Source organism: Tursiops truncatus, chromosome 6 (genome assembly GCF_011762595.2).
Source record: "Tursiops truncatus isolate mTurTru1 chromosome 6, mTurTru1.mat.Y, whole genome shotgun sequence".
Classification (NCBI taxonomy): Eukaryota; Metazoa; Chordata; class Mammalia; order Artiodactyla; family Delphinidae; genus Tursiops; species Tursiops truncatus.
Genome location: NC_047039.1, coordinates 81,219,097 through 81,244,663, shown reverse-complemented (window position 1 = coordinate 81,244,663; position 25,567 = coordinate 81,219,097). Strand labels below are relative to the sequence as shown.

Genomic DNA, 25,567 nt, shown 5'->3' with positions numbered 1-25,567 from the left:
CCCAACAGATCCATTCCTGTCTCACACCACCCAGAACACTGAGGGGATCAGCATGGCGGAATAGTCTGGGGAAAGCTAAGAGCAGGGAAATGGGGCAGGGGGTCAATGGGGTGGGGGAGTCCTTCTAGAGTCCTCGAAGGAACAGAGAAAGAGAAAAGGGCAGAAAGCTATATAAAGAAATAATGGGGGGACTTCCCTGGTAGTCCAGTGGTGAAGAATCCACCTTCCAATGCAGGGAATGTGGGTTCGATCCCTGGTCGGGGAACTAAGATCCCACATGTTGCGGCGCAACTAAGCCCACATGCCACAACTATTGAGCTTGCACGCCTCAATGAGAGAGCCCACATGCCACAAGCTACAGAGCCCACATGCTCTGGAGCCCACGCGCCACAACTACTGAGCCCATGTGTCCTGGAGCCTGCACACCACAACTAGAGAGAGAAAACATGCATGTCACAACTAGAGAGACGCCTGCATGCCGCAACTAGAGAGAAACCCAAGCAGACCACACACCATAATGAAAAGATCCTGCATGCCTCAACAGAGATCCCGTGTGCTGCAGACCTGACGCAGCCAAAAAAAATAAATAAGGAAAACAAATAAAATAAATAAGTATTTTTTTAAAAAAGAAATAATGGGGACTTCCCTTGTGGTCCAGTGGCTAAGGCTCTGCACTCCCAATGCAAGGGGCCTGGGTTCCATCCCTGGTCAGGGAACTAGAACCCACATGCCGCAACTAACAGTTCACATGCCACAACTAAAGATTCTGCATGAGACAAAGTGGACTTTAAGTCAAAAACTATCACAAGAGACAAAGAAGGTCATTATATAATGATAAAGAGGTCAGTTCATCAAAATGATATAAAAATTGTAAACACATATACATACCTAATATCAGAGCACCTAAATATATAAAATAAATATTAACAGAACTGAAGGAAGAAATAAACAGCAACATGATAATAGTAGAGGACTTCAACACCACACTTTCAACAATGGATAGATAATCCGGTCAGAAAATCAATAAGGAAACAGCTGACTAGAACAACACTATAGACCAAATGGACCAAATGGACATTTATAGAACATTCCATATAACAGCAGCAGAATACATATTCTTCTCAAGAACATTTTCCAGGATAGAGCATATGTTTGGCCACAAAACAAGTCTTAAACGTAAGAAGATTGAAATCATATCAGACATAATTTCTGACCACAAAAAGCTAGATGTTGATAACAGGAGGAAAATTGGAAAATTCACAAACGATACACTCCTGAACAACCAATGGGTCAAAGAAAAAATCAAAAGGGAAATCAGAAATATCTTGAAGCAAATGAAAATAGAAATACAACATACAGAAATTTATGGGATACAGGAAAAGCAGTTCAGTTCTAAGAGGGCAGTGTATAGCAGTAAATGCCTATATTAAGAAAAAATGAAAGATCTCATGCAAACAACCTAACTCTTTACTTTGAGGAACTAGAAAAAGAAGCACAATAGGTAAGAGAGAGCCTCAAAAACCAAATTCTCTGGGTTCCAGGTCTGGCTCTGCTATAGACTTGCTATGTGAGCTTGGGCAATGCAACTGACACCTCTGGGTCCAAGTTTCCTAATACAGAGTGGGAGAAGTAATAATAGTACCTACCTCACAAGGCTGTTGGGAAAACTTAACCTGTCAGGACACACACGGTGTTTTTACTTAGTACTCACCGTCTGGAGCTCCCAGCCCAGGTGGACCCTCAGAGACTTGACAAACATGTACAGGAAGCGGCCCAGAAGGAAGGCCAGGCAGAGCAGCGAGGGCCAGTAGAACACAACAGTCTCATACTTCCCCACAAACTGCAACAGAAGCAGACCATGGGGCGTGGGCTCTAGGTAGGGAAGGGCTAGGCCACTGGTGAGGCTGTGCACAGGAACCTGCCTGCCCCAGCCTGCTCCCACCAGGGCCCACCCTCTCAGAGCTTGGAGGTCAGCAGCCAATCCCCGCTCCCCCAGCCCCATATCATCAGAACAAGCAGTGGACTTGGAGTCCAGCAGCCCTGGACTTGAGTCTTAGCACCCCTATTTAATTTTATACAAAGGGCTTTCATGGCTTTTTTCTCATTAGGTATTAAATATTACTTTTGGAAAATACTCACAAGAGAGAGGAGGGTGAAAGAGAGAGAGAAGAGGGGAGAGAGAGAAGAGGAAGGGGGAGGGGGTGGGTGAGAGGGAGAAGGAGAAGAAGAAAAGGAAGGAAGGAAGGAAGGAAGGAAGGAAGGAAGGAGGGAGGGAGGGAGGGAGGGAGGGAGGGAGCGGGGGAAGGAGGAAGGAGGGAGGGAGAGCCCATAAGTGTCATCATTTTGGGAGCAACACAAGCTCCCAAGAGTAACAGGTCTCTCAAGATGGTGCTCATAGTTTTTCTATTTTTAGCTTCATTTTGATAAACAATTTTTTTCACTGTTTTAAGACAAATCATATTGTTATGTATCTTTCACAATTTACTGGTTAGTTTCATTTTTTTTTATGTTTCCAGAGTATTTCTCCCTAAGGAGAAATCAGAGTTTTGATGTAGTGATGTTAGACTGGGGGACGGACGCATTCTGAGACGTGCGGGCCCGTGTCTTCATCCTCGTCTCCAGCATATGCTTATATGTGAGACATAACCACCATCAGTATTTCAGTGTCTTTCATCTTTATCTATACCCATATAGCTATATATATTATAAGTAGAGATAGTACCAAATATGTAGGTCTGTATATAGCATAATCACTTCTCCACACGGTTACAAATTATTTGTGAACATTATTTTTAATGCTGCATAATAGTGCATTATTTATATGAACCAAACTTTATCTAAACTTTCCCCTAATATTTGACATTTGAGACCCTTTCTAATGTCTCATTTTTATAAATAAAGTTTTCATAAATACATTTGAAAACATGAGGACAAATTTTCACTAATTCCTTAGTCTGGATTTCAGTCCCATGATCTTTAATTAGTAAGTCATGTTAGCCCCTGAACCTTGCTTTCCTACCAGTGAACTGGGAATGGCACTAACACACTGTCTGCAAAGTGTCCTGAGGATTCTCCGGTTAGTGATTGGAACTGAGCCTAGAACAACGCCTGGCACGTAGCAGTTCTTGGTGTTAGTGATTCTGAGCATAGAAGTGAGACCCTGCCAATTAACCATGAATATTTCAAATTTCCAAAGAACCTCTGGAAGACTGAAAGCTCTCCAAGACTCCAAAGAAAATACCTGTGATCCTGAACCTCAGGTACTGTGAGCAGTGGGAAGGAGGGCTTCTTTTGCGGCAGAGTTGTGCCGGAATGCCCTCAATCCCAGTGCAGAGATGCAGAGGGAAGGCCCAGACTACCAGCCTCATTTTCTAGCCCAGCTCCCCCCAGACTCTCTTTATCACACCCTTTAATCCTCCATAGTTACTGATGCCCAGGAAAGGCTTTGGCAAGGCTCCTGTGGGCTCCTGGCCCAGGTGGCTTCTTCGTACTCCCCTCACACACCTGGTAACCCTTCTAGATGCAGTGTGACACCCCTCTTTCATCTTGCTCCTTTTCCTGGGGTACAGGGCTAAACAGATGAACCAGCTTCCTCTAATTCTGAGAAAGACGATGCATGGCAAAGTGATAAGGGATTCATCTAGTTCGAGTCTCCCATTTTATAGACAGAGAAACTGAGGCTACATGAAGGAATGGAAAGAAACGAGCTTGAGAGTCAGCCAGACCTCGTCTCAACTCCCAAATCTGCTGCTTCTCAAGAGTTACATAATATACTTGTGCCTCAGTTTCCTCATCTGTAAACAGGTTTGCTAAGAGCTTCCCTCCCTTGAGGGGCCGCTATGAGCATCAACTGAGAGAACATCTCCTGTGAATGACACCTGATGAACACAAGATGCTCTACAAATGGAAGCATCATGAATGGCTCCAACTCCCCTTTTGTCCACATGAGGAAGCTGAGGCCCAGAGTGGCAAAGCCTTGTCCCAGGTCACACAGTGAGTTGGCCATGGTGATAGGACTGAATACCCTAAACACAGCTCAGCAGGGACTCACCTGCCCATGGGGACACTGTGTGATGTGAAGGGTGGTGACAGCAAACCTGCAAGACAGAAACCAGGGTTGGGGTCCTGGGGTCCTTCCCAGCACAGCCCCTGTGAACACAGCTCAGATACCACCTGCCTGGAGTTACCTCCCCTCTGAATCCTTCTTGGGAGGACTGGTCCCCAGTACATCCCACCCAGATCAGGCATACAGCTTGTGCCTAGGTACATGCACACTGAATTCATTTAACACATCCTCACTGAGGACATAATCCTGGGATCCACGACGGCAGAGCAGGAAGACACTGAGAGGTCTCCTACTTTCTCCCCTCATCACTCAGGTGGGGAGACTGAAGCCCAGAGAGGGGAAGGGATTTCTCCAGAGTCACACCCAGAGCCAGGACCAAGACCCAGGTGTCCTGACTCTGGGACCGAGGCTCTTTCTGACGGGACATGCCCTGTCTGTAAACACTGCCCTGAGGAATAAGCCTCAACGTTTTCTCCCGGCTGGACACACATTCCTGGTCATACTCCCAAGGTGCCCAAGGTGCCCAAGCTGCTAAGTGGTTCTGACCACCCTCTCCTCTCCTGCTCAGAAAGTCTGGCAGAGGCTGTTAAGATGATATTATTCCACGTCTAACCCTGAATACTCTCTCTTCTAATTTTTAAAAAGCAAGTCACAAACTCTGGAATTGTAGCCATTGGGGTATCATTTGCTTGTGAGCCCCCTGCACTGGTTCACACACTGGGCCTGGGACCCCTGCCCCACAGAAAATGCTGTAGTGGGGAAGCCGGCCCAGTAAGAGGGATGCAGGCAATGAGATGAGTTTCAGGGCTGGAGAGCAGAAGTGTTCATGGGATTATTCAGCCAGAAAATATTCCCCAGGGCCAGCTCTGTGCCAGTCCGGTGTCAGCGCTGAGGGCACAGCGCTCAAGAGGAGGGTCAGAAAGGTCCCACATCTGAGGGCTCTGATCCACGAAGGATGAGCATGTATCTATCACTGGGCCAAGTCGGGGAAGACGATCCACACAGGGAATAGCAATATGTAGACAAAGAGGCCAGAACACATGTTCCATGAGGGTCTGTCCTGTCCTCCAGTGTTTTCCCTGGCTCACAGCGGGATGTCTGCTGAATGAATAAGTGGACGGAGAAAGGAGTATAGGAGTCTTGCATGACCGGAGGTGTGTGCTAGAGACGGTCAGGCATGGAGAGGTGGGGAGAGGCCAGACTGCGACAGCACTGAACGCCCAGCTGAGGCACCTGCACTTTCTCCTGGGCTCCCAGGGAAGCACGACAGCGAGGAGCAGCAGAACCCAATGGGACTCCTGCTTCTAACCACGGGACTGATGGCACTTGACAGAAACGGAGTTTTCTACAGCCCTGACTTCTGGGAATATTCTGATCGTGAGCGGCCTCCTGTGGAGCAGATAGAATGCAGGCCTGACCTTCTGAAGCCTCAAGTGCAGTTTCCAAGGAGGGGCTGCGGTGGGCCTTGGACCAGTCACTCCGCCCACCCGCCCTGGGCGTCGGTTCTGGGCAAGGTACCCTCCAAAGAGAGCTCTCAGGTCACCTCCAGCTCCTTGTCCAGAGTCCAGCCATGGCCAAAGGAACTGCAGGAGGCCAGGCAGGCAGAGTCCATCTTACCAGATCAGAGAGTAGCTGAACCCCAGGATGGAGCTGACCAGCCGGAACTCCGACGAGAGGCAAGCAAAGAAGGGGAAGTGGGACAGGCCGACTTCGATGCCTCCGATCAGAAGCACAAAGGCTGGGAGAGACAGGGCCAGAGATGACATGAGTTCCTCTTCTCACGGGCTCAGGGGAGACCCAGGGCAGTTATGGGGTCTCGTGTGACTTGCAGTCACAGACCTCAGGACTTAAGGAGATGAGTGGACAAGCCCCAGGTTAGTACAAGGAGGAATGCAGCGATGTCTTTCATGCAATCATGCAACAGGCCCTTCCTGGTACCTCTTCCATGCCAGGCACTGGGCTAACTATTGAGATGAAGAAGACTTTGTCCCTGCCCTTGATTAGCTCACAGTATGATGGGCAGAAACATACCACAAAAATGAACAAACAAAAATCACTGAGAGTAAAGCACCATAAAGTGTACCATAGCAACACAGACAGCAGCGATGTACTGTGTTCTAAAACCTCTTGTGCACTTCATCCATAAGGCAATAATAATATTAATGCTGCCACTGACTAGCTCTGAGATGGTCTAACAGGATCCAGTAAAATGTAATTGGGCAAGATGACCTTTCCTAAGTGTCTACTTTGAGCTGGGTTGTGGGTCAGGCACCAAGGACATAGGGGGAATGAACAAAGTTCTTGCTTTGAGGTGCTTACGGTCCAATAGGGAAGACAGGAAGGAAAGTAAACGATGTGATATGTACGGTAATAGAGGCATATTCAACCTGCTGTGTGGACAAGAAGAGGAAGTCATGGACCTCACCTGGGGTTTGGGTATCAGAGAAGGCATCCTGGAGGTGGTGACATTTAGCAAGGCCATGAAATATAAGTGGGAGTTTGTAGGACGGAGAGAAGGAGGGAAGGAAGGACATTTCTCACTCAAAGGAGGGGAGATGGTTGGTTGAGGTGGTCAGTATTTGTGTAAATGTGAATAGTGGGGGACTGGCAGCTAAGGACCATATAAAAGGAATAATTGCTGTGAGGTTAGAAGCTGCAACAGCATAATTTTTTAATTTATCTGAATTCCCCCAACCATGAAAGCAGACAGAGCAGTGAAAATAGCAAAACCAAAAACAAACATCTACAATAAATCTAAGTGACAGGACTCATTTGATATCAACATCTGATTAAGGGGAAGCAGAGGAAAGACAATAGGATCTTTGAAATCCCAAGAACAGAAGAACCCAAAATTGCCAGCAGATATTCACAGGAAATTGAAGCTGAAATAACAGCTGAAACTGGGCACAGGGCTGAAGGCCTTGATTCATAGGTGAGAATCAGCAGACCTTAGTAAGGTGTTAGTAGGTCTGAGGATGCTGGAGCCATCAGGGCCCATGAGCTCATTATACTAAATATCCAAGTCCCCTCCCAGCACAAGCCCCACATGAAAGAGAAACTGCTGGCAGCGAGAATCCAAAATGAGAAGGTAAGAACATTAGGAAATGGGTAGTAGTGGGTCCAGACAAAAGTGGAAGAAGCCAACTCAGAAAATATGAGGTTGTAATGAGGGTACATATATATAATCATTCTGTAAAAACAGAAGAGGAGGGGCTTCCCTGGTGGCGCAGTGGTTGAGAGTCCGCCTGCCGATGCAGGGGACACGGGTTCGTGACCCGGTCCGGGAGGATCCCACGTGCTACGGAGCGGCTGGGCCCGTGAGCCATGGCCGCTGAGCCTGCGCGTCCGGAGCCTGTGCTCCGCGACGGGAGAGGCCACAACAGTGAGAGGCCCATGTACCGCAAAAACAAACAAACAAACAAACAAACAAACAAAAAAACAGAAGAGGAACCCTTGAGCCATGAAGCAAGAAACAATATTCTGGTCCAGCCAGATGCTCAACATCAATTAGGCTTCACGGAAACGCAAATCAAGACAACAATCAGATACTACTTCACACCTACTAAGATGGCTATAATTTTTTTTTAAAAAAATGAAAATAACAAGTGTTGGCTAGGATGTGGAGAAATTGGAACGTTCATATATTGCAGGTCAATGGAACACAATGGACAGTCCAGAAATAGACCCATACATACACATGTGTAGACAACTGATTTTCAACAAAGGTGCAAAGGCAATGTAGTGGGCAAAGGACAGGTTTTTGTAATGACAACAGTGCTGGAACAAATGGATAGCCAAAGGCAAAAAAAAAAAAAGAGGAATTCAATCCACACCTCACACTATATATTCAAAAAAATTAACTCAGTATGTACCATAGACCTAAATGCGAAACACTGTGAGACTATAAAACTTCTAGAAAACACAAAGAAGAAAATCTAAGTGACCTTAGCTTAGGCAGATATTTCTTATATGACATCATATGCATGATCCATAAAAGAAAATATGAAAAAATTAGATTTCATAAAAATTTAAAATGCCAGCACTTCAAAAGAAACTGTTGGTAGAATACAAATACAAGCAACAGACTGGGGAAAAGTATTTGCAATTTATACATCTGATAAAGGACTTATATACAGAGTATATAAAGAACTCTCAAAACTCAATAAGAAGAAAACGAAAAATCCCCAATATTTTGAAATAGGCAAATAATTTGAACAAACGCTTTACCAAAGAAGGTACAGTGATAGCAGATAAGCACATGAAAATATGCTCAACAACAACAGTCATTACAAAACTGCCAACTGAAACCACAGTGAGATACCACAACATGCCTCTTAGAATGGCTAAAATTAAAAAGACTGACCATGCGTTGTCAAGGACATAGAGAAACTTAACTCTCATACACTGAAGATGGTAATCTACAATCAAACGGAACCATCATTTTGGAAAACAGTCTGACAGTTTCTTTAAAAGTATAATCTACTACATGATCTTAATAATCCAGACATTCCATTCAAAGGTGTTTACCCAAGAAAAATGGAAACATACAAAGACTTATAATGCTTACAGCAGCTTTATTTGTAACAGCCAAAAACTGAAAATAAATCAAATGTCTATCAATAGGTGAATGGATAAACAAACTGTGGTCTCTCCATACGGTAGAACACTATTCAGAAATGAAAAAGGAATGATTTCTGATACATTCTAAACATGTATGAATCTTAAAACAACTATGCTGTGTGAAAGAAAACAGACCCCCTCCCCCCCAAAAAAAACCCCCGATTGCATTCTGTATGATTCCATTTGCATAACTGCCTGGGGATGGGGGTGGTGACTGGATGGGGTGGGAAGGAGAGAGTACAAAGGGGAAAAAGTTAACTTCTGGGGTTCATTATCATGATTGTGGTGATGATTTCATAAATGTAAACATTTGCCAAAGCTTAACTTGTACACTTCTAAGAGATGGATCATTTTGGTTTTAATTTGCATTAAAAACTCCTAAAAACTAAGGAGATGTTGTAGGCATTTGCTCATATAGGCTTGGAACCCAGGAGAGAGAACCAAGCTGGACAGGAGATGTTTGGGAGTCACTGGATTAGGGATGGTTGAACCTGCAGGGAGAGCACAGGGCACGGGGAACAAAGAGGCCTCAGATCAATGGCCAGAGAAGTAAACACTGTTCCCTGAGGAAGCATCTGAGGGCTTACTGATATCAAGAAGGCAGTCATGGCTATGACTCAGGAGAGGTTTCTAGGGTTGGTGACAGTGAACCTATTTTCTGAGACTTTGTTCTACTACGTCTAAAAAACCTTTGAATCTAACTGGGAGAAAACCTCCATAAAAAAGCTCGAGACTTTGTGGGCTTGGCATTGACCTTGGGCAAGTAACAAGCTAAGAAGTAATTGACAGTTCAACAAAGTTTATCCCCTGATCCCAGAGAACCCCTGCCATGCAGTCTCCAAGAGCAAGAATTTCCACAGCAAAACTCCCAGCAGGTATGAGGCAGCACACGTACCTTGGGCCCATTGTGGGACTTGCAGGGGCTGGTAGCCTTCTGAGAATAAGAACATGACCTTATTGGCTGTAGCCCCAAAGGCTAGTCCATAGGACCATCGGTTACGAAAAGTGCCCACGAAGTCCAGAGGTCTGTGAATAAGAGAAAGAGCTCATGAGGCCACAAGTGGCTCCTTCCCACAGTTCATTTCCAAAGTATCAATCCCACTCTGGGGAGGGACTATTGAGTAGTAAACTATTTATTTCAACTGACATATCCTGAGGCCCTCTGTGCCAATTGGGGGGTTAGGCATAGATTCAGGGTACCAAAGTGAGGAAGACAAAATCCTTGCCCTGGAGAAGCTCCAAGTCTGGGGAACATAAGCAAGGACACCAGCAGTCATGACAACAAGCAAAATGGGATGAATTTCATCTATGAGAGACACAAGAAGTATGACTTAAGAAACCAAAACAAAGAGTATGTGCCAGACAGGTTAGGGGAACTGCCCTGCACCTGGCCATGGTCTACGAGAGTCCTCCTTTCCAATATCCCTGGGAAGGTTTGGGTATCACTGGCTATGCTAGCTGCATGTGATCACACCTCCTGGCCACAGCTGATTGGACTATGGGTGGTCAGATGGTCACCTGACTTTGGATGGGCCAATCACCGTGCCTGGCCTTGTACTTTGGATTTGTGATTCTGAGGACAGGAGCCAGTCAGCTGTTAAAATTCTGTTCTGGAAAGTCATGCCAAACTGAGTCTTGCCAACGTCTGGGGCAAGCAGAGATCGTTAAGTCCGATGGTAAAGTCAGATGGCAGAGAGGAAAACGGTAAAATGGTGCTGAAGGGACCCCAGTGACACAAAGAGGCAAAAGTAGAATCCGTCTCCCAGAGACGCCCATCTCAAGAGCTCTAGTTCCCATGAGGCCAACCTTGCCAGTTTCTGTGAGATCTCTGTAACTTTATAAAAAGTCCTTTCTTTTCCTTTTATGCAAACAAGCTTGAGTGGGTATCTGTTTCCTCTAACCAAAAGAGCTTTGTCTACATAAGGGAAAGCAATTGCATTTGAGACAAAGAGAAAAGGCTTTCCCCACTGGAGTGCCATTTGAAGCCGGCTTAATGAAAACTCAAGGTGGCAGGAAGGGAAGGGTACTGCAGGTACCTGCAGGTGGGGACTTGGGAGTCAGGATCTGGACCCCACCTTCCTGTTCCATTTGGCTGGCTCGTCTTCATCTTCAAGGCACAACTCAGGGAGCACCTCTCTCAGAAACCTCCCTGACAACCCACTCCCAATCAGGCACACCTACTTGCTGCCTTGCTTGGGTCCCCTCAGCGCTAAGTTCATGTCCATGCTTTTCTTATCACTTGTTTAGTGAACTATAAACTCCTCTGGAGTGGGACCTAGCACAGGGCTTTGAAAAGAGTAGCTGCTCACTGCACGTTCGTGGACACGCACTTGGTTGAACTGATTTGAATTCTAATCAATCCCACCTGTAGTACGTAAGTGCTATGTGGGACTCAGTCTCCCTATCTTTAAAACAGAGATGATACCCCTGCTCTGCTCATATCACAGAGACACTGTGGATGGCAAATGAAGACCTGCTTTATAAACTGTGGAGTGTCATGCACATGCGAAGGATTATTAATGGGTGAAGATGGTGAGCTAAAACTACTCAGGAAAGCAGGGCTTTTCATAAGAAAGTGGCCAGAGAGCAAGAAAACGGTGCCTTTATTAACTGAATTCAAAGCAGTTTAACATGATCCATATAGCGGTCTTACTTAAAAAGTCCTACACCAGGCCCTACATGCCAAATGCCCAGGGCAAAGTCTGAAGATCTTTATCCACCAGCCTCAATCTCTCTCTGTGCCTCAGCCAATGTGGCTTAGACCTGGCAGTTTGGGAGGGGCTGACTGCTCTAATGGGTGGTAACCAGAATGTTTGCTACTCTGGGCTGGTATACGGTAGGTATATGGACATTGTTGTTGGATTTCTCTCACCGCAAAGGTCAGATCACCCTTAGACTCCATCCTGACATCCTGGCTTCCTCTCCCTTCTCCAGAGCCCAAGGCTGAGACCTGAGTGTGTTCACATCCTTGAGTCTTCTCAGGTTATGACACTGGGAGAATCAGAGCCAAAAGCGACCAGAGCTGGGTTAAAGCTCTTGTCACTCGGTAGCTCTGTGGCCTTGGGCAAGTGACTCAACTTCTCTGAGCCTGAGCTAGCTCATCCATTACATGAGGATAACAACCTCCACCATGCTGGGGTCCATCCTAGTAGCGTAGGCAAAGCAGATGGTTCCGTACCTGGGCCAGAGTCAGTATGCAACAAATGCTAATTGCATCATTATCATTAGTAGTAATTAGAGGGTGATGAGGCAGAGAGATGAACAATTAGAACTCAAGGAAAAATGTGAGGAGGGGAGCAGAGATTCAGAATGGCAGAGTGGGAAAGGCCCTGAAAGCTCCCTGGTCCAGCGGGCTCTCCTGGGGCATGTCTGCCACCAGTGACAGGGAACTCTCTCCCCCCTGCTTCTCGGGGTAGCCATGGTGCTGAGTGTGGGAAGGCCTTTCCCATAGTGAGCTGAGCCTCTTCGAGTTGTCTTAAGCACTTCTGGGCAGCCCTGGGTGCTGAGGGCGCAGTAGCTTGGAAGCCAATTCTGAACTCTCTGGGCCTTGGGTGGATTGGGGCAGGGAGGGGCAGAGCTGTCCACGGCGGGGTAGAGGTGGGTAGGGAGGTAACTGGTGGTTAGCCTAGTCTTACAAATGGTGTTGGTCCCAAACACAGAGTACCCCAAGCTGTAGTGATGGACCTTGGCTCAACTCACATGATCATTCTGAAGCGGTTTCCCAGGAGGTAAGAAGCGTCATCTCTCTGTCTATGGTGCTCTCGTCTTTGGAGAAGGGACAAGACCAAAATGATGAAAAGCTATAGAAAGAAAAGAAGGGTCTGTCAGAGGGAACGTTCATCCTCAGCCCCTCGGTGCCCTCACTGGAGGAGAGTGTGTGGGTGAGCAAAGCACTCAGAACGTCTAGGACTCAAACTCCACACTTGGAGAGCTGGCTGCACGCACCGTTGGGCTTCCAGAATGTTTTGTACTGAGCTTTCCTTTGTGTTGCTCTGAACAGACATGGGTTCAAATACAGTCTGTCCCACACACTGGCTGGGAGGGAGACTTAACTTCTCTGAACCTCAGTGGCCTCATCTGTAAAAAATGGGTAATAACTTTCAGGTTGCAAATCCTTTGCTTTTTATTCCTGTGGATTCAGTCATATTCTCCTATACTTGATGCCCCTTTTCTTCTTTTACTAGAAAATTCCTGAGAATTATCTACACTTGCTGTCTCCATTTCCTCACCTCTCACTTGCTCTTCGACCCCCTAACATGGCTTCTACTCCCATACTCCACGGAAGCAGTTCTGGCCAAAGTCACTAATTACCACCTTGTTGCTCAATCCAAATGTAAACATTAAGCCCAAATCTGCTTGACCTCACAGCAGCATTCAGTGTTGACCTCTTCCTCCTCTTAGAAATACTCTCTTCCCTATGCTTCTATCAGCCACACTTTTCTGGTTTTCTTCTAATTCTCAGTCTCCTTTGCTGGATCATTCTTTACCCAACCACCAGATGTGAAGCTCCTCATGGTTCAGTCCAAGGACCACTCATCTTACTCCCCCATCCTCTCTTCCTCAGTGACCCCATCCATGTCCACACTTTCAATGGCCACCAAATACACAGAAGACTCACAAACTTGAATCTCCAGCCCAGCTGTGGTCCAGAATCATATGTTCAACTACATAGTTGGCATTTCTTTTTGATGTGTTGAAGGCTTCTCAAATTCAGTATGTCTTAAATGGAACTCTTGATTTTCCTCCCTGCCCTGTTCCTTCATCCACAACAAACTTGGATGCCCTCTAATTTTCCTTAACAAGTGAATGACAGATACCACCATCCTTCCAGCTGTGCAAATTACAAACCCAAGAGTCATCCTCAACCTCTCCCTCTCCCTCATCTCTCTATCCAACCCATTACCCGGTTCTACTGCTTTTACCCCTTGAACATCTGGAGGTGACCACCATCATCTAGGATGATGTAAAATCACCTCACCTGGACCCCTGTAACCATCTCCTAACTGGCCTTCCTGCCTCCTCTCTTACCTGCCTCCAACCTGATCCCCACTTGCAAACAGACAGATCATTTCAACCCATAAATCTGATCACACCATCCTTGGGCCAGAAACACTCCACTACTTCCCACTGTATTTAGAATAAAGACAAAACTCCTTCATACACGGCCTGGCCCTGCCCACCTCCCCAGACACCTCCACCTCCAATTCCCCACTCCAGCCACGCCAGCCTTCTCAGCTCCTCACACTCTCCATGCTCCCGCCCGCCACGGAGCCTTTGCACGTGCTCCCCCCTCTGCCTGAAATGTTCTTCATTACGTCTTCCAACAGACCTCAGCTCCAGCACTGCTTCCTCAGAAAAGCCTTTTCTGACTCCCCTAAAAGTCAGTGCCCCTGACTCTCGGGACCTTCAAAGCCTTCTTCTGCCTGTGTTTTTAGTGCATAATGTAAGAGAGCAAGTCTCTGCCGACCTATTCAGATCCCTTTGGGAGACTGTGTATGGGAGCACCCCAGCTCCCCTTCTCTTCCCTCATCCACCCTCCCCTGCCTTCACTTACTGATGGGATGAGGGAGTAATGGAGGAAGAGCTCCATGTCCACCGAGCTGGCACAAGTGCCATTTAGCTGCCTGGTCCTGAAAAACAACCGAAACACACATTCACATCATCAGTCACTGCTGCAGGCATTGACCCTTCAGCCTTGAGCATCACTGTCAGAAATTTGGCTTGTAGCCCACTGAGATCATCTGATCTTTTTTTTTTTTTTCCGGTACGCAGGCCTCTCACTGTTGTGGCCTCTCCCGTTGCGGAGCACAGGCTCCGGACGCGCAGGCTCAGCGGCCATGGCTCACAGGCCTAAGCCACTCCGCGGCATGTGGGATCTTCTCAGACCGGGGCACGAACCCGTGTCCCCTGCATCGGCAGGCGGACTCTCAACCACTGCACCACCAGGGAAGCCCCATCTGATCTTTTTTAACTTCAGTTTCTGAGTCAGTGCCACTCACCTGTGATGTGTCTTCACTAAGTGCATTATCTTCTTTCATATCTCTTTCTCCAGCTTAATTATCTATACAACTGCACTACTAACTGGATCTAACTCCTTCTTTTCTTTTCTTTTTTTTTTCAACTCTTTCTTTTCTTGATGACATAGTCATGGACAGATTCAGGTTCCTTGGCACCCAAAGCTTATATTATTTGGATGTTCTTTTCAAATAAAACTACAAAAATATCTTATCTTTTCATATTTTAAGGAAAACATATCACCATGTAAACACTTAACCAAGGTGCCTCCCACCCTCCTAGAGCCTTGGTAGGGTCCTGTGCAAGTGAGGGCCCCTGAGACTTAAGCTTCAGTAACTTCACAGGAAACCAGTCTTCGGACATGGTTTTTCGTAGCCAGAGGTCAAGAAGCATCTGCTCACTCTGATTCACTGCTGGGCTATTGGGGCAGGACAGTGGTCATCTGGACGACAGACTGTGGACTCTGTCCTCTCCAGACCTCAGAGTCTGCAGGACAAGGCTGCTGGGGTCTCGTGTGTGAAACACATGACAGTAGTTTCCTGGTCTCTCTTTGAAAGGGACCTGCTCCCTTCTGGGCTCCCGCCACACTTCACTATCACTGCTCTGACTTGCACTGCACCACCTCAGCAAACGCTCACCCTCCAGATCCTTGCTCACTCTGTGCCTCACTCCTGCAGCATCCATCTGGCCATCCCTCGGGCTTCCTTCCCGGTCAGCTCCCACTTTTCCCAGAAGTCTCAGGGAAGAGCATTCCTCTGGGAATCCGTGAGCATGGCATACTTCCCTGAAAGTTTTTAAAGTTCCAGTACTCCACGGTGATGCCTAAACATAGGAATAAGACAACTTAGAAGTGGTGGGGGGAGATGAGGGTGACTCATGCTGTTGGAAATGTGATAGAACTATAAAATTTAGAATTCCGTTTTTAGGAAAGTAAACTGAGCACATACGTCAGTCTCCTTGTTCTACAAAAACCCTCAAAATAGCAGAAAGAATTTTTTTTAAGAAAGAAAAAAAATAGCCATATTTGAAAACAAGAAGGGACTCTATCAGGGACACAGAAACTACTAGAAGATGCTGAATGATGGAGAGCAGTTAGGACTAGATCGAAGAGAAAAAACATCAGCCAGCACGGCTACAGGCTGTGACCACAGAAAAGTGCTCTACACTCATATGCAAGAGGCTGATGCAGGCGGGGGTTGCCGACAGACCACAGAATGGTGAGTTGGGGTCTCACAGAGACCCAAGAGTCCTCCCACCCTGCTGACCGACCAGAGGCAATGGGGTTAACCTCTCTGGGAGTAGTATACATGGGTCACAGAGAGAAAGGCAGTGCTCCAGATCACAGGTGGCACCTGGGAAGGACCGGGTGCTTTGGATGTAGATCAGCTGCTGAGGTACCCCAACGAGCGGTACATCCTACCTCCATCCTGCAGCACTGAAAGCACGCCTTAGTACTACCTGTGGCAGCAGCTGCCACCCACCCCCAAACAAATATCCCAGTGGAAGCTCCAGCACAAGGACAAGCACCCAACCCAGAAACATCACACATGAGGAAAGATTACACCACCAAAGGGAGCCAAAAATTCAACAGATAGAGGAGCCCTAAGGAAATGAAGTTAATACAGAACCTCTCTGAGATAAGGAGTAGAGGAAATTCTCTACAAGAAGAATGAACCTAGGAGGAAGTAGAAGGGTGCAAAAAGCCACAGAAAATAATTAGCAAAACTTCCCATTACTCCTGAGTACAGGACTTTAAATATATACACATATATACATACATTTTTAGAAACACAAAGACTCAGAAAGACCTTCATTGAAAGAAATATTGGAGGAAATTCTCAAGTAAATCTAGGAGGAAGGGGAAGAATTTAAGAGGAATAACAAACAGAGAAATTAGGAAAATGTATTGTTAAATATCTAGGTAATTATTGTGAAATAAAATGTTTGAAATGCCAATTTGGAGTTGAAATAACAGATGATACCCCACATGGAAGAAGGGAGAGGTGGGTAGGAACAGGTGTAGATACAAAGGGAAGTGAAATGATGACCAAGTTCTTGTCATGTTTAGAAAGATGATGTAGAAACCTGCTTTCTCTTTCTGGGCTTTATAAGTAAAATATAATTCTAAGTAGGTATGTTAAAAATCCACAGTTAGCTACTAGAAGGATATAAACAGAAAGTAAATCAATGTATTAAGAAGTGTGTATGAAGGAATGAAAATTCAATCACTCCAGCAAACACAGGAAGAGAAAAAAATGAAATAAAGACTACAATTGAAACACCACAAGAACAAAACTGTCCAAAGAATATTAAGCCACCAACAAAGAAGAAATAAAAATATTCAATACATTTTTAGAATTTCAACTAGTAATAAAAGGAGAAATTAAGATGAAATGCTGTCTTATCTATTAAAGTGGGAATTATTAACAACACCACCCAGCAGGGGTCCCCAAGCCCCAAGCATGGACCGGTGCTGGTCCACAGCCTGTTACAAACCCGGGCCGCACAGCAGGTGAGCAGCGGGTGAGCGGGCAAAGCTTCATCTGCAGCTCCACATCGCTCCCCATCGCTCGCATTACCGCCTGAACCATCCCCCGCCTCCCCCCTCCCCCCCACCGCCTTTCCCCTGGCCCCCCAGCCCCCACCGCGCCCTCCCGCCCCCCACCCCGCCACCACCCCGCTTCTGTGGAAAAACTGTCTTCCATGAAACCGGTCCCTGGTGCCAAAAATGGCCAGCATTAGTGAAGGCTAAGACAAGTTGGTATTCATTTGCTGGTAATCAGAAGTGTAAGGAGGTATAACCATTCTGAGGATTAACTTTGCAATATACACCAAGAACCTTTAAATACAGCAATTCCACTTCTAGGAATTCTACTTCTAAAAAATATACACTATGGAAATAATCAGAGAGGTGCCTGAATTCAGGTACTAGAAAGCTAAGATTCTCACTCTTCCTGCCCCCCTCCCTCCCTCACATGTGTGTATAACATTTTAAATGTAATATATATTCATCGTAAAACATTCAAAATACTTACAAACGTGTAAAGTAGTAACTAAAAGCCCTTTCTCCTTCCATAATTATGTGTGTTTATAACCTGTAGTTTCAAGCAAAAATGGAATTGGACTAAACTTGATTTCTTCATTTAATCAATAAAGGAAATGGAATTCTTTTAATAAAGAAAGGCAATTTCTAACATTAGGATATACAGACCCACAGAACTCGTTCATCAGGGTGACTCTGCCTACACCAATTCACTGCTGAGCCGGTCTTTTGCTTGGAGGGCAGAGCTGAGAGTTAGTCTGGTAGCAGCTAGAAACAGGTGAGCTCAGGGACAGTAGAGAGTGTAGCTATGCTTTCACTCCAGCAGTGAATAGATGAAAGCTATGCTTTCACTCCAGCAGTGAATAGATGAAGCAGGCACTGGAGTCAATCCAAGTTAGAAGGCCACTGAGAGCCCCTTCTTGGTCTCTGAGACTCATACTGCTTCCTAGTGGGTCCAGGGCTTGAGGGGCAGATCTGTTGAGGGGTAAACAGCTTTTGCAGGGCAGCAGCCAAACAGTACCCCCAAATGTAGGAAATCCGATTTCCACTGATGATAGCTTGGAACTGTGTTTATGATACACTGTTAAGTGAAAAAAAAAAGAAGTATAAAACAATATGATCCCAAGTTGTGAAGAGTGGTCACCTCTGGGTTGTAAGATTTGCATTCATTCTACTTTTTTTTAATGATTTTCTTGAATTTCCCAAGGGTAGTACACAGATGCATTGCTTGATAGCTGCTTAGACCAGTGCTTGACACAAAATAGACAGTAATAAGCACATGTCGAATGAATGAATGGCTTGCTTTTGTAAACAGGGAAAAGACTGGACTTTATGCCAAAGCAATAAAACACCATCTGAAGGGAAGTTGCCCAGGAATCAGCATAAAGTGAAAACATGCAAGATTTGTTCTGTGATAGGGTATAAATTACAAATCTTTCATTATTTAAAAAATATTGAAAATAAAAAGCTATGAGGGTGAAACAAGCAAGGACACACGGCTGGTGCATCTAGAGCAAGGGTCGTCTGCGTTCCCAACTCCTTTCCCCAACACCCCACGCTGATTGCCTGATGGCCTTGGTGGGGCGTCTCTGTGCTCCCGCAGTCCTGATTCCTTTGGTCCTAACATTATCACTCTATAGTCACAAGTTAGGGCTTCCCTGGTGGCGCAGTGGTTAAGAATTCACCTGCCAATGCAGGGGACACGGGTTTGAGCCCTGGTCTGGGAAGATCCCACATGCTGCGGAGCAACTAAGCCTGCGCTCCAGAGCCCGCGTGCCACAACTCCTGAAACCCAGGCTCCTAGAGCCCGTGCTCCGCAACAAAAGAAGCCACTGCAATGAAGAGTAGCCCCTGCTCACCGCAACCAGAGAAAGCCTGCGCACAGCAACGAAGACCCAACTCAGCCAAAAATAAATAAATAAAATAAATTATAGTCATAAGTTAAACATATGATAATAACTTTTATTGATTAATGTCACTTTATTGTGTGTCACTATGTCCTAGGAATCCTGCTATTTTATATTACCTTATTTAATCTTTACAAGAATCTTGTGAGGTAGATTGTATTACCTCCTTTTCATAATGAGGAACTGAAGCCAGGAGAGGTTACCTAACTTGCCCAGGAGGAGGTGAGGCTGGGAGCCAGGCACCCCTGCATGTCACCATCCTCCCAGCCCCCGCTGCTGGCTCATGTGGCCCCTTGGAGCTCCTAGCATTCTCTGACCTTCCGGGCTATGGCTGACTCATCTCTGATCCCAAGTCCAGCCCAGCACCTGGCACAGACAGGATAAGGGCATGTCTGTTAAATTCCAAGGGAACTTCCCTCAGGAAGCTGAGGCCCAGAGAGGGCCAGTGGGCAGAAAACATCACGAAGCCCAGGACTACTCCAGGTCCAGCTCAAGGGGCTCAGTGAGCGGGACCCTGACCTGGTTCCCACTTCTGAGTGCAGAGAAGGGTTGGGAAGGAGGGAGAGGTATGTGCAGTGTGTGTGTGTGTGTGTGTGTGTGTGTGTGTGTGTGTGTGTGTGTGTGTGTGTGTGTGTGTGTGTGTGTGTGTGTGTGTGTGTGTGTGTGTGTGTGTGTGTGTGTGTGTGCGTGCGCGCGCGCGCGCGCGCGCACGTGTGCGCGCACACGTGCCCGTCCATGTGATGCCTCCAGCAATGCAGTAGCCTGTGTGCTGGGGTGTCTGACTCTGGGCCAGCCCTGGCCTGCCTTTGTGAATCCCATCAATCCTCTAACACACAGCCTCCCCACAGTCCTGCCTTGGGGTCGGAGCTAGATGTAATAGTGTGCTCAGGCTGGCTTGTACCAGCTTGGAACTGTCACATTATCAGGAATTTTGCAAGCTGGTTGTTAAACACCACCATTGGTAAAAATTAAATTATATAAATGTATAATTAAATAAGTTATTTAAAAGGAAGGTAGTAAAGCCTCAAAACCCATCACTTCCTAATTATTTTGCTACGTTTTGTTATGATTTATTCTCTAGAGGTTATTTACATCTGTTATACCTGCACCATGAAAACTCTATGTTATGGTCTGTGCCACTACCGTGCCTCTCTTCACATCTCCATGTCAGCAACATCATGTTGTTAGCTTGAAATTAGCCATGCTGGGAGAATTTATACCAGGGAAATGGGTGAACACTACAAATCAGGCTTTGATTTACTGTTCTGCAGACTGTCTAGAAAGTGACAGAGAAAATGTTAACAAGGCAGATTAAATTTAAACATATGTTTGTAGCCATTACATTGTGAATAGCAAAAGAAGAAGAGGAAATATTCTTCTAGAATTTAAAACGCTTATCCCATTCATCGAAAAAATAGTTTCTGGCAACTGACATTGACAAATGAGTGAAGTTCTGACTTATATATACCTTGTCTCCATTGTTTCACATTTGTGTTACTCATTAATGTCAATAAAAATATCAACCAACATTCATGTGGAAAATAACCTCACGGGTCAATGGCAGGTTGGCTACAGACACAAGAATTTGGCAAAAATCAATGAAAGCATTCTTTGAGATTTAATTGGCTCTGTGCAATCTGCAAGAAAGATCATTGTATATTTTATTATTTGTAAATTTTGTGTGATAATCTATTCTAACAGTACAATTTATATTGAACTTATGTACGTATATGCATACTTTTTTCAGGGAGCCAGTTACTACACATTTCCTGGCACACCACTGGGCAGATGGGACACTGGTTCTGGGAGTGGTCAGGAATAATGAGGATGGCTGAGTTTGGAGACCTATGCCAATATAAACTATGCTTTAGGAGAGAGACAAGTTTAGTAGAGAGAACACAGGAGCGGGCCAGTGCCCAACCCTACCCTCTTCTCCCAAAGCTCTGCAAAATGAGGGGGTTGGACCAGATCAGTGTTTTTAAGTTTTTTGACTACAAGTCAAATATACATTATAGCCATGACCCAGTCGGATACATGTGTGCAAAACAAATTTTCATAAAACAATACCATTAATATGATCTCTGGGAACTTTAATTCAATTCAATTCTGTTCATTTTGTTCTTTTCCATCCCATTTTGTAAAATGCTGGCCGTAAACACGAAATTAATTTTACAACCCGCGAATGGGTGTCAACCAGCTGTTTGGAAAAAAAAGACTTGACTATGAGGTGACTGCTAGGGTAGGGGCTGTGCGCCCCTGAAGGCCTCTGACTCCTGACACCTTCAGCAAGTATTGGTCTTTGCACTGCAGGGTTCCCGAATACCAGGCCTTGTTCTGATGGATAGACAGCAGGTAAGGTCATTTGCAAACTCTTTAGCTCAGGCCCTATCACTTGTCTGGAACTGTTGCACCAGCCTCTTTGTTCACCCCCCTGAGGCCGGAGTCACCTGGAAAGGGCACTCCACCCTCCCCCAGACTTAGCCTGCGGTGCTCTCTGGTGCTCATCACTTCTGCTTCCTGCTACAGGTGCATTTTTCATGCTTAATCTCTCACTTTCAGACTGGGCTTTTCATAAGCAAGAAACATGCTTCATTCCACTTTGAACTCCTACCATCCCCCACCCCACCCCACCCCCAGCTTCTGACTAGGGACAAGGTACATAACAAATCCAAGCAAGTGCTGAATGAATGAGTGAAGGGGGAAAAGGAAGGGGAGGAAGGTGGGCGGGAGAGAGGGAAACGTCTGTGTGCTCTGCGTGCTGGGCAAGCACACGGCTGAGCTGCACCCTGTCCACACCCGTGATGTGAGACACTCCAGTCCACCCTTGGCCACGGACTCACAGACTCCTGCCTGGTCACTCAAAGGCTCTGGAACCCAAGGCCATGGTGGTTTGAATGCCCCCAGGACCTGCCTCCAGCCTCCCACACATGGGCAGCCACGAAGCCTCATCTGGGCACCTCCAGTGGTGGGAATCCTCCAAGTCGCCCCTTCCATCTCATCGAGTAAGGGGGCCCAGAGGGAAAAGTGCTGGACCTGGGAGTAAGCCCCACTCCAGCAATCATTAGCTGTGTGCCCGTAGAGGGGCCCTGCCCCTCTCTGGGCCTTACTCTTCTCATCCTGAAAATGGATCTAATACTCCCTTACAGGCTGCCGTGAGGATTAGATACACTGAGAGTCCAGTGCTCAGTCAGTATTGAACTTTCCCATCCATTCCCTGCTTTTGGACCAAAGAAAAGGATTTTCTTTCATTGGGTTGAAAGGGAACTCTCACTGGCTGTTTCTACCTCCTCAGATGCCAGACCCCATCTGCTCCTCTGTCCCTGGAGCATCTGGGGTGAGCCGTCTCCAGACTGAGCGCCTCCCCAGCCCCAATCCAGTGCACGTCATGGGCAGATGGCCTGGCATCCCTGGCCTCCTGCTAGGTGAGGGGGTATCCGGGACTCCCCTGCCCTGGGCCCCTGACCACACAGTGGACTGAAGTCCTTCACCTGGTTAACCAGTAGCCAGAGCGCTGCACATACCTGGCCCTGTGACCAGTGTCCTGCTCCACACTGCAGGCAGGGGGGCCCAGAGCACCCTTGCCCAGACTGGCCCCGCTGTCCTCCAGAGCCACCAGCTTCCCCTGAGGCTCTCACATAAAGGTGGCTGGCCAGGAAAAACCATTCCGAGGCCACCCAGCTCTGCTGCTAAGTGCTGTGGCTCCTTAGGCTCAGGCGGGCCCGTGGTCTCAGTTTGGTCACTTGTAAATTGAGAAGGTTGGACTGCTTGGGACTCAGCCCACAGTCACAGCAGCCAGCCCACTGTGTGGAAAAGTCTTTTCTTGCGTCTGTGTCCCCCACTGGATGGGGAGATACTAGGGGGCAGGGACCTTCCTCATTCTTCTCATGTGCACAGCTCCTGGCCCAACGTGGCAACAGCAGGTGCCCACTAACGTTTCCTAAATGGATGGATGGAAAGCTAATGTTTCTCAAGGGCCTACTGTGCGCCAAGCTATACCTTAAGGGTTATGCTTTTATTAACTAATTTCAGCTTCACAACAGGTCTGTAAGAGCTACTATCATCACCCCATTTCACAGATGAGAAAACTGAGGCTCCAGAAGATGAGGAAACTCGTCCAAGCTCACCCAGTCAGTGAGCAGTGGAGCCAGGACTTGAACCCTGGCAACGTGGATGACCACGTAAGTAACTGATAGCTGTCATCCTCCATGACTCTTGAATGAATTTTTCTGTTCCTATGGGCAGGGCAGTGTGAGTTCTTTCGGCACAAACACATGAGAATTGCGGGGGCTTGTGAAGGTTTGAGAGTGGATGTGTGTGCAGGTCATTGGTGTACGCACAACTTGAAGAATGGTGTGGGGGAAAGCAAACTCCCTCTCAAGATGAAATCCATGAGGAAATGATAGGCTGTCTGAGGAGGGGGAGTGGGCAGGGGTGTCCAGGGGACTGCCCATGTGTTGACAATTGTTGGAGTTGGGTGATGGGAATAGGGGGTTCTTTATATTATTCTCTCTTCTCTTGTATAACTATGTACACATCCATAATAAAAAGTTTAAATTTTTAAAATAAAATAAAGTCCACGACTATCACAAAACCCACACAGGCTGCCACCTTGTTGACCGTCCCTTCTGTTTTCCTCCCAGCTCCTCCATCTCCCACAGGCTTGCCTCTGACACCCTTCCCAGAAAGTTCCATGTGTTTTTCTGTGCTTCTCTCTCTTATTGCCTATTGGTTTGTCCCTGTCTGTCACTTTCAGTGACTCTGAGAATCAGGGGAAGTTCCATAATAAAACACACATTGATACCCTTTTTTGATTCCATTTTTCCCCCAGGGCCTCTGTCTTCTCTGTGTGTCCAAATCTGCTTTCTGCTTCTTTGCCTTGACTACTCCCATCCATTTGGACCTTGCTTTACAGGTAGGAATTCTCGGCTCTGGTTGGTAACCTCCACCAGACAGTGTGTATAGGTGGGTTTTCATGCCCATGTGGGTCCTCAGATCTGCCCAGAGGGAAAGCCTGGGATTTGGAGTCAGAGACCTTGCGACTTGGGATAAATCATTTCTCCTCCTGAAGCCTTGGTTGCTTCATCTGTAGAATGGATGTGATCTACTTCCCTAGATCATTAGAGAATGGGTATGAATGGTGCTTTGTTAACTGGGAAGCACCATGCTTGCTGGTTCTCAGGCCTGCTTCCACCTTCCCTACAACTCCCTCCCACAGACGCTATTCCACGAGGTGGGAGTGGAGGATTCCAAGCAGCAGCCTGGCCCCCAGCAGACCCTGGGGCCCCTCCCGGGGGAGGGGGGGCGGACACTGGTGTTACGGAGAGACACAGGAGCCACAGTACCAAAGAGCTGGACACCCTGGCTGGGTGCCTTGGCTCCACCACCACCTGGTTAACTGACTCAGAGAGACACAATCAGCTCAGTCAAGTTGGGAACAGAGCTCTCCCCCAGGGCAGAGGGGCTGCGAGATCTTCCCCTGTTCTGAGCAGGGCACTGCGGGAAATAACAGTGCTTTACAGTTTATAAAGCACTCTCATCCCAAGGTCTCACTGGATCATCAGAGAGCACGGGTCAGAGGGAGCCTGTCACTTGTCCACAGTGGGACTCAAATACAAGTGCTAATTTTTTTTTTTTTTTTTTGCACCGCTCGGCATGTGGGATCTCAGTTCCTGGACCAGGGATCCAACCCGCGCCCCCTGCATTGGAAGGGTGGAGTCTTAACCACTGGACCGCCAGGGAAGTCCCCACAGGTGCTAATTTTAAGAAGAGATATTGATTGACCTTTTGTGTCTGGCCTGTCTTTATTCCATCTTCTCCCAGGGCCTCTCTGTTTTCTCTTCTGTGTGTCCAGATCTCTGTTTATTTTCCTTTTGACCTTGCCCATTCATTTTGAGCTTGCTGTACTGAGAGGAATGATCTGCACCTGGTAGGTACTCTCCTTTCGGAGGGAGTGTATGAGAATGTTTTCACGCCTATCTGACAACTTCAGACAGAGTTACCATGCAAAAAATTGGTGATTGAAGAAGACAAAAGCCCATTTTCTGCTCCCTACCATTCTTAACTGTCCAGTAAACCAACATTCATTTTCATTTATTTTCACTTAGTAAAATAATAATAGCTATCGTTCATTTAAGGTTTATCACATGCTGGACACTGGGCTACGTATGGTCTTTACAGTTATTATCTCAGTCTTTTTACAACCTATGCAGCATGGACTATTATTCCAACTTCAAGGATAAAGCTTTAGAGAGGTGACATAAACGCAGATCTTTTCAATTACAAAGCCCTTTTACCTCTACTTTCAGAAGATCCTACCAAACTAAGAGAGGAGTTGGAAAGATCAGTGACCATTCACAACCCCACTCACAGAGACCTAGATTGGCTGTTAAGGGGTATTCTTCCCACGCATGATTATTA

The 25,567-nt window shown here is 46.6% G+C and overlaps 1 protein-coding gene across 7 annotated transcripts in view; it reads right to left on the bottom strand.

The window, feature by feature from the left end:
- Window positions 1-25,567, bottom strand: part of LOC101323996 (stimulated by retinoic acid gene 6 protein-like) — a 61,444-nt gene that overhangs the window by 20,401 nt on the left and 15,476 nt on the right. For 4 of the 7 annotated variants that reach the window (XR_004527046.2, XR_004527045.2, XM_033858319.2 and 1 more), the window contains 6 exons: window positions 14,241-14,316; window positions 12,386-12,486; window positions 9,582-9,712; window positions 5,684-5,804; window positions 4,052-4,097; window positions 1,712-1,840 (listed from right to left, as the gene is read on the bottom strand). Coding sequence is in view for 5 of the 7 variants with exons in the window: in XM_033858319.2 (XP_033714210.1) it covers window positions 1,712-1,840; window positions 4,052-4,097; window positions 5,684-5,804; window positions 9,582-9,712; window positions 12,386-12,486; window positions 14,241-14,316 (604 nt within the window). In the remaining 2 variants the exon portion in view is untranslated. Of the gene's footprint in view, window positions 1-1,711; window positions 1,841-4,051; window positions 4,098-5,683; window positions 5,805-9,581; window positions 9,713-12,385; window positions 12,487-14,240; window positions 14,317-15,339; window positions 15,524-25,567 lie in introns of all 7 variants that reach the window. The other 3 variants (XM_033858320.2, XM_073806313.1, XM_073806315.1) reach the window with 2 other exon arrangements.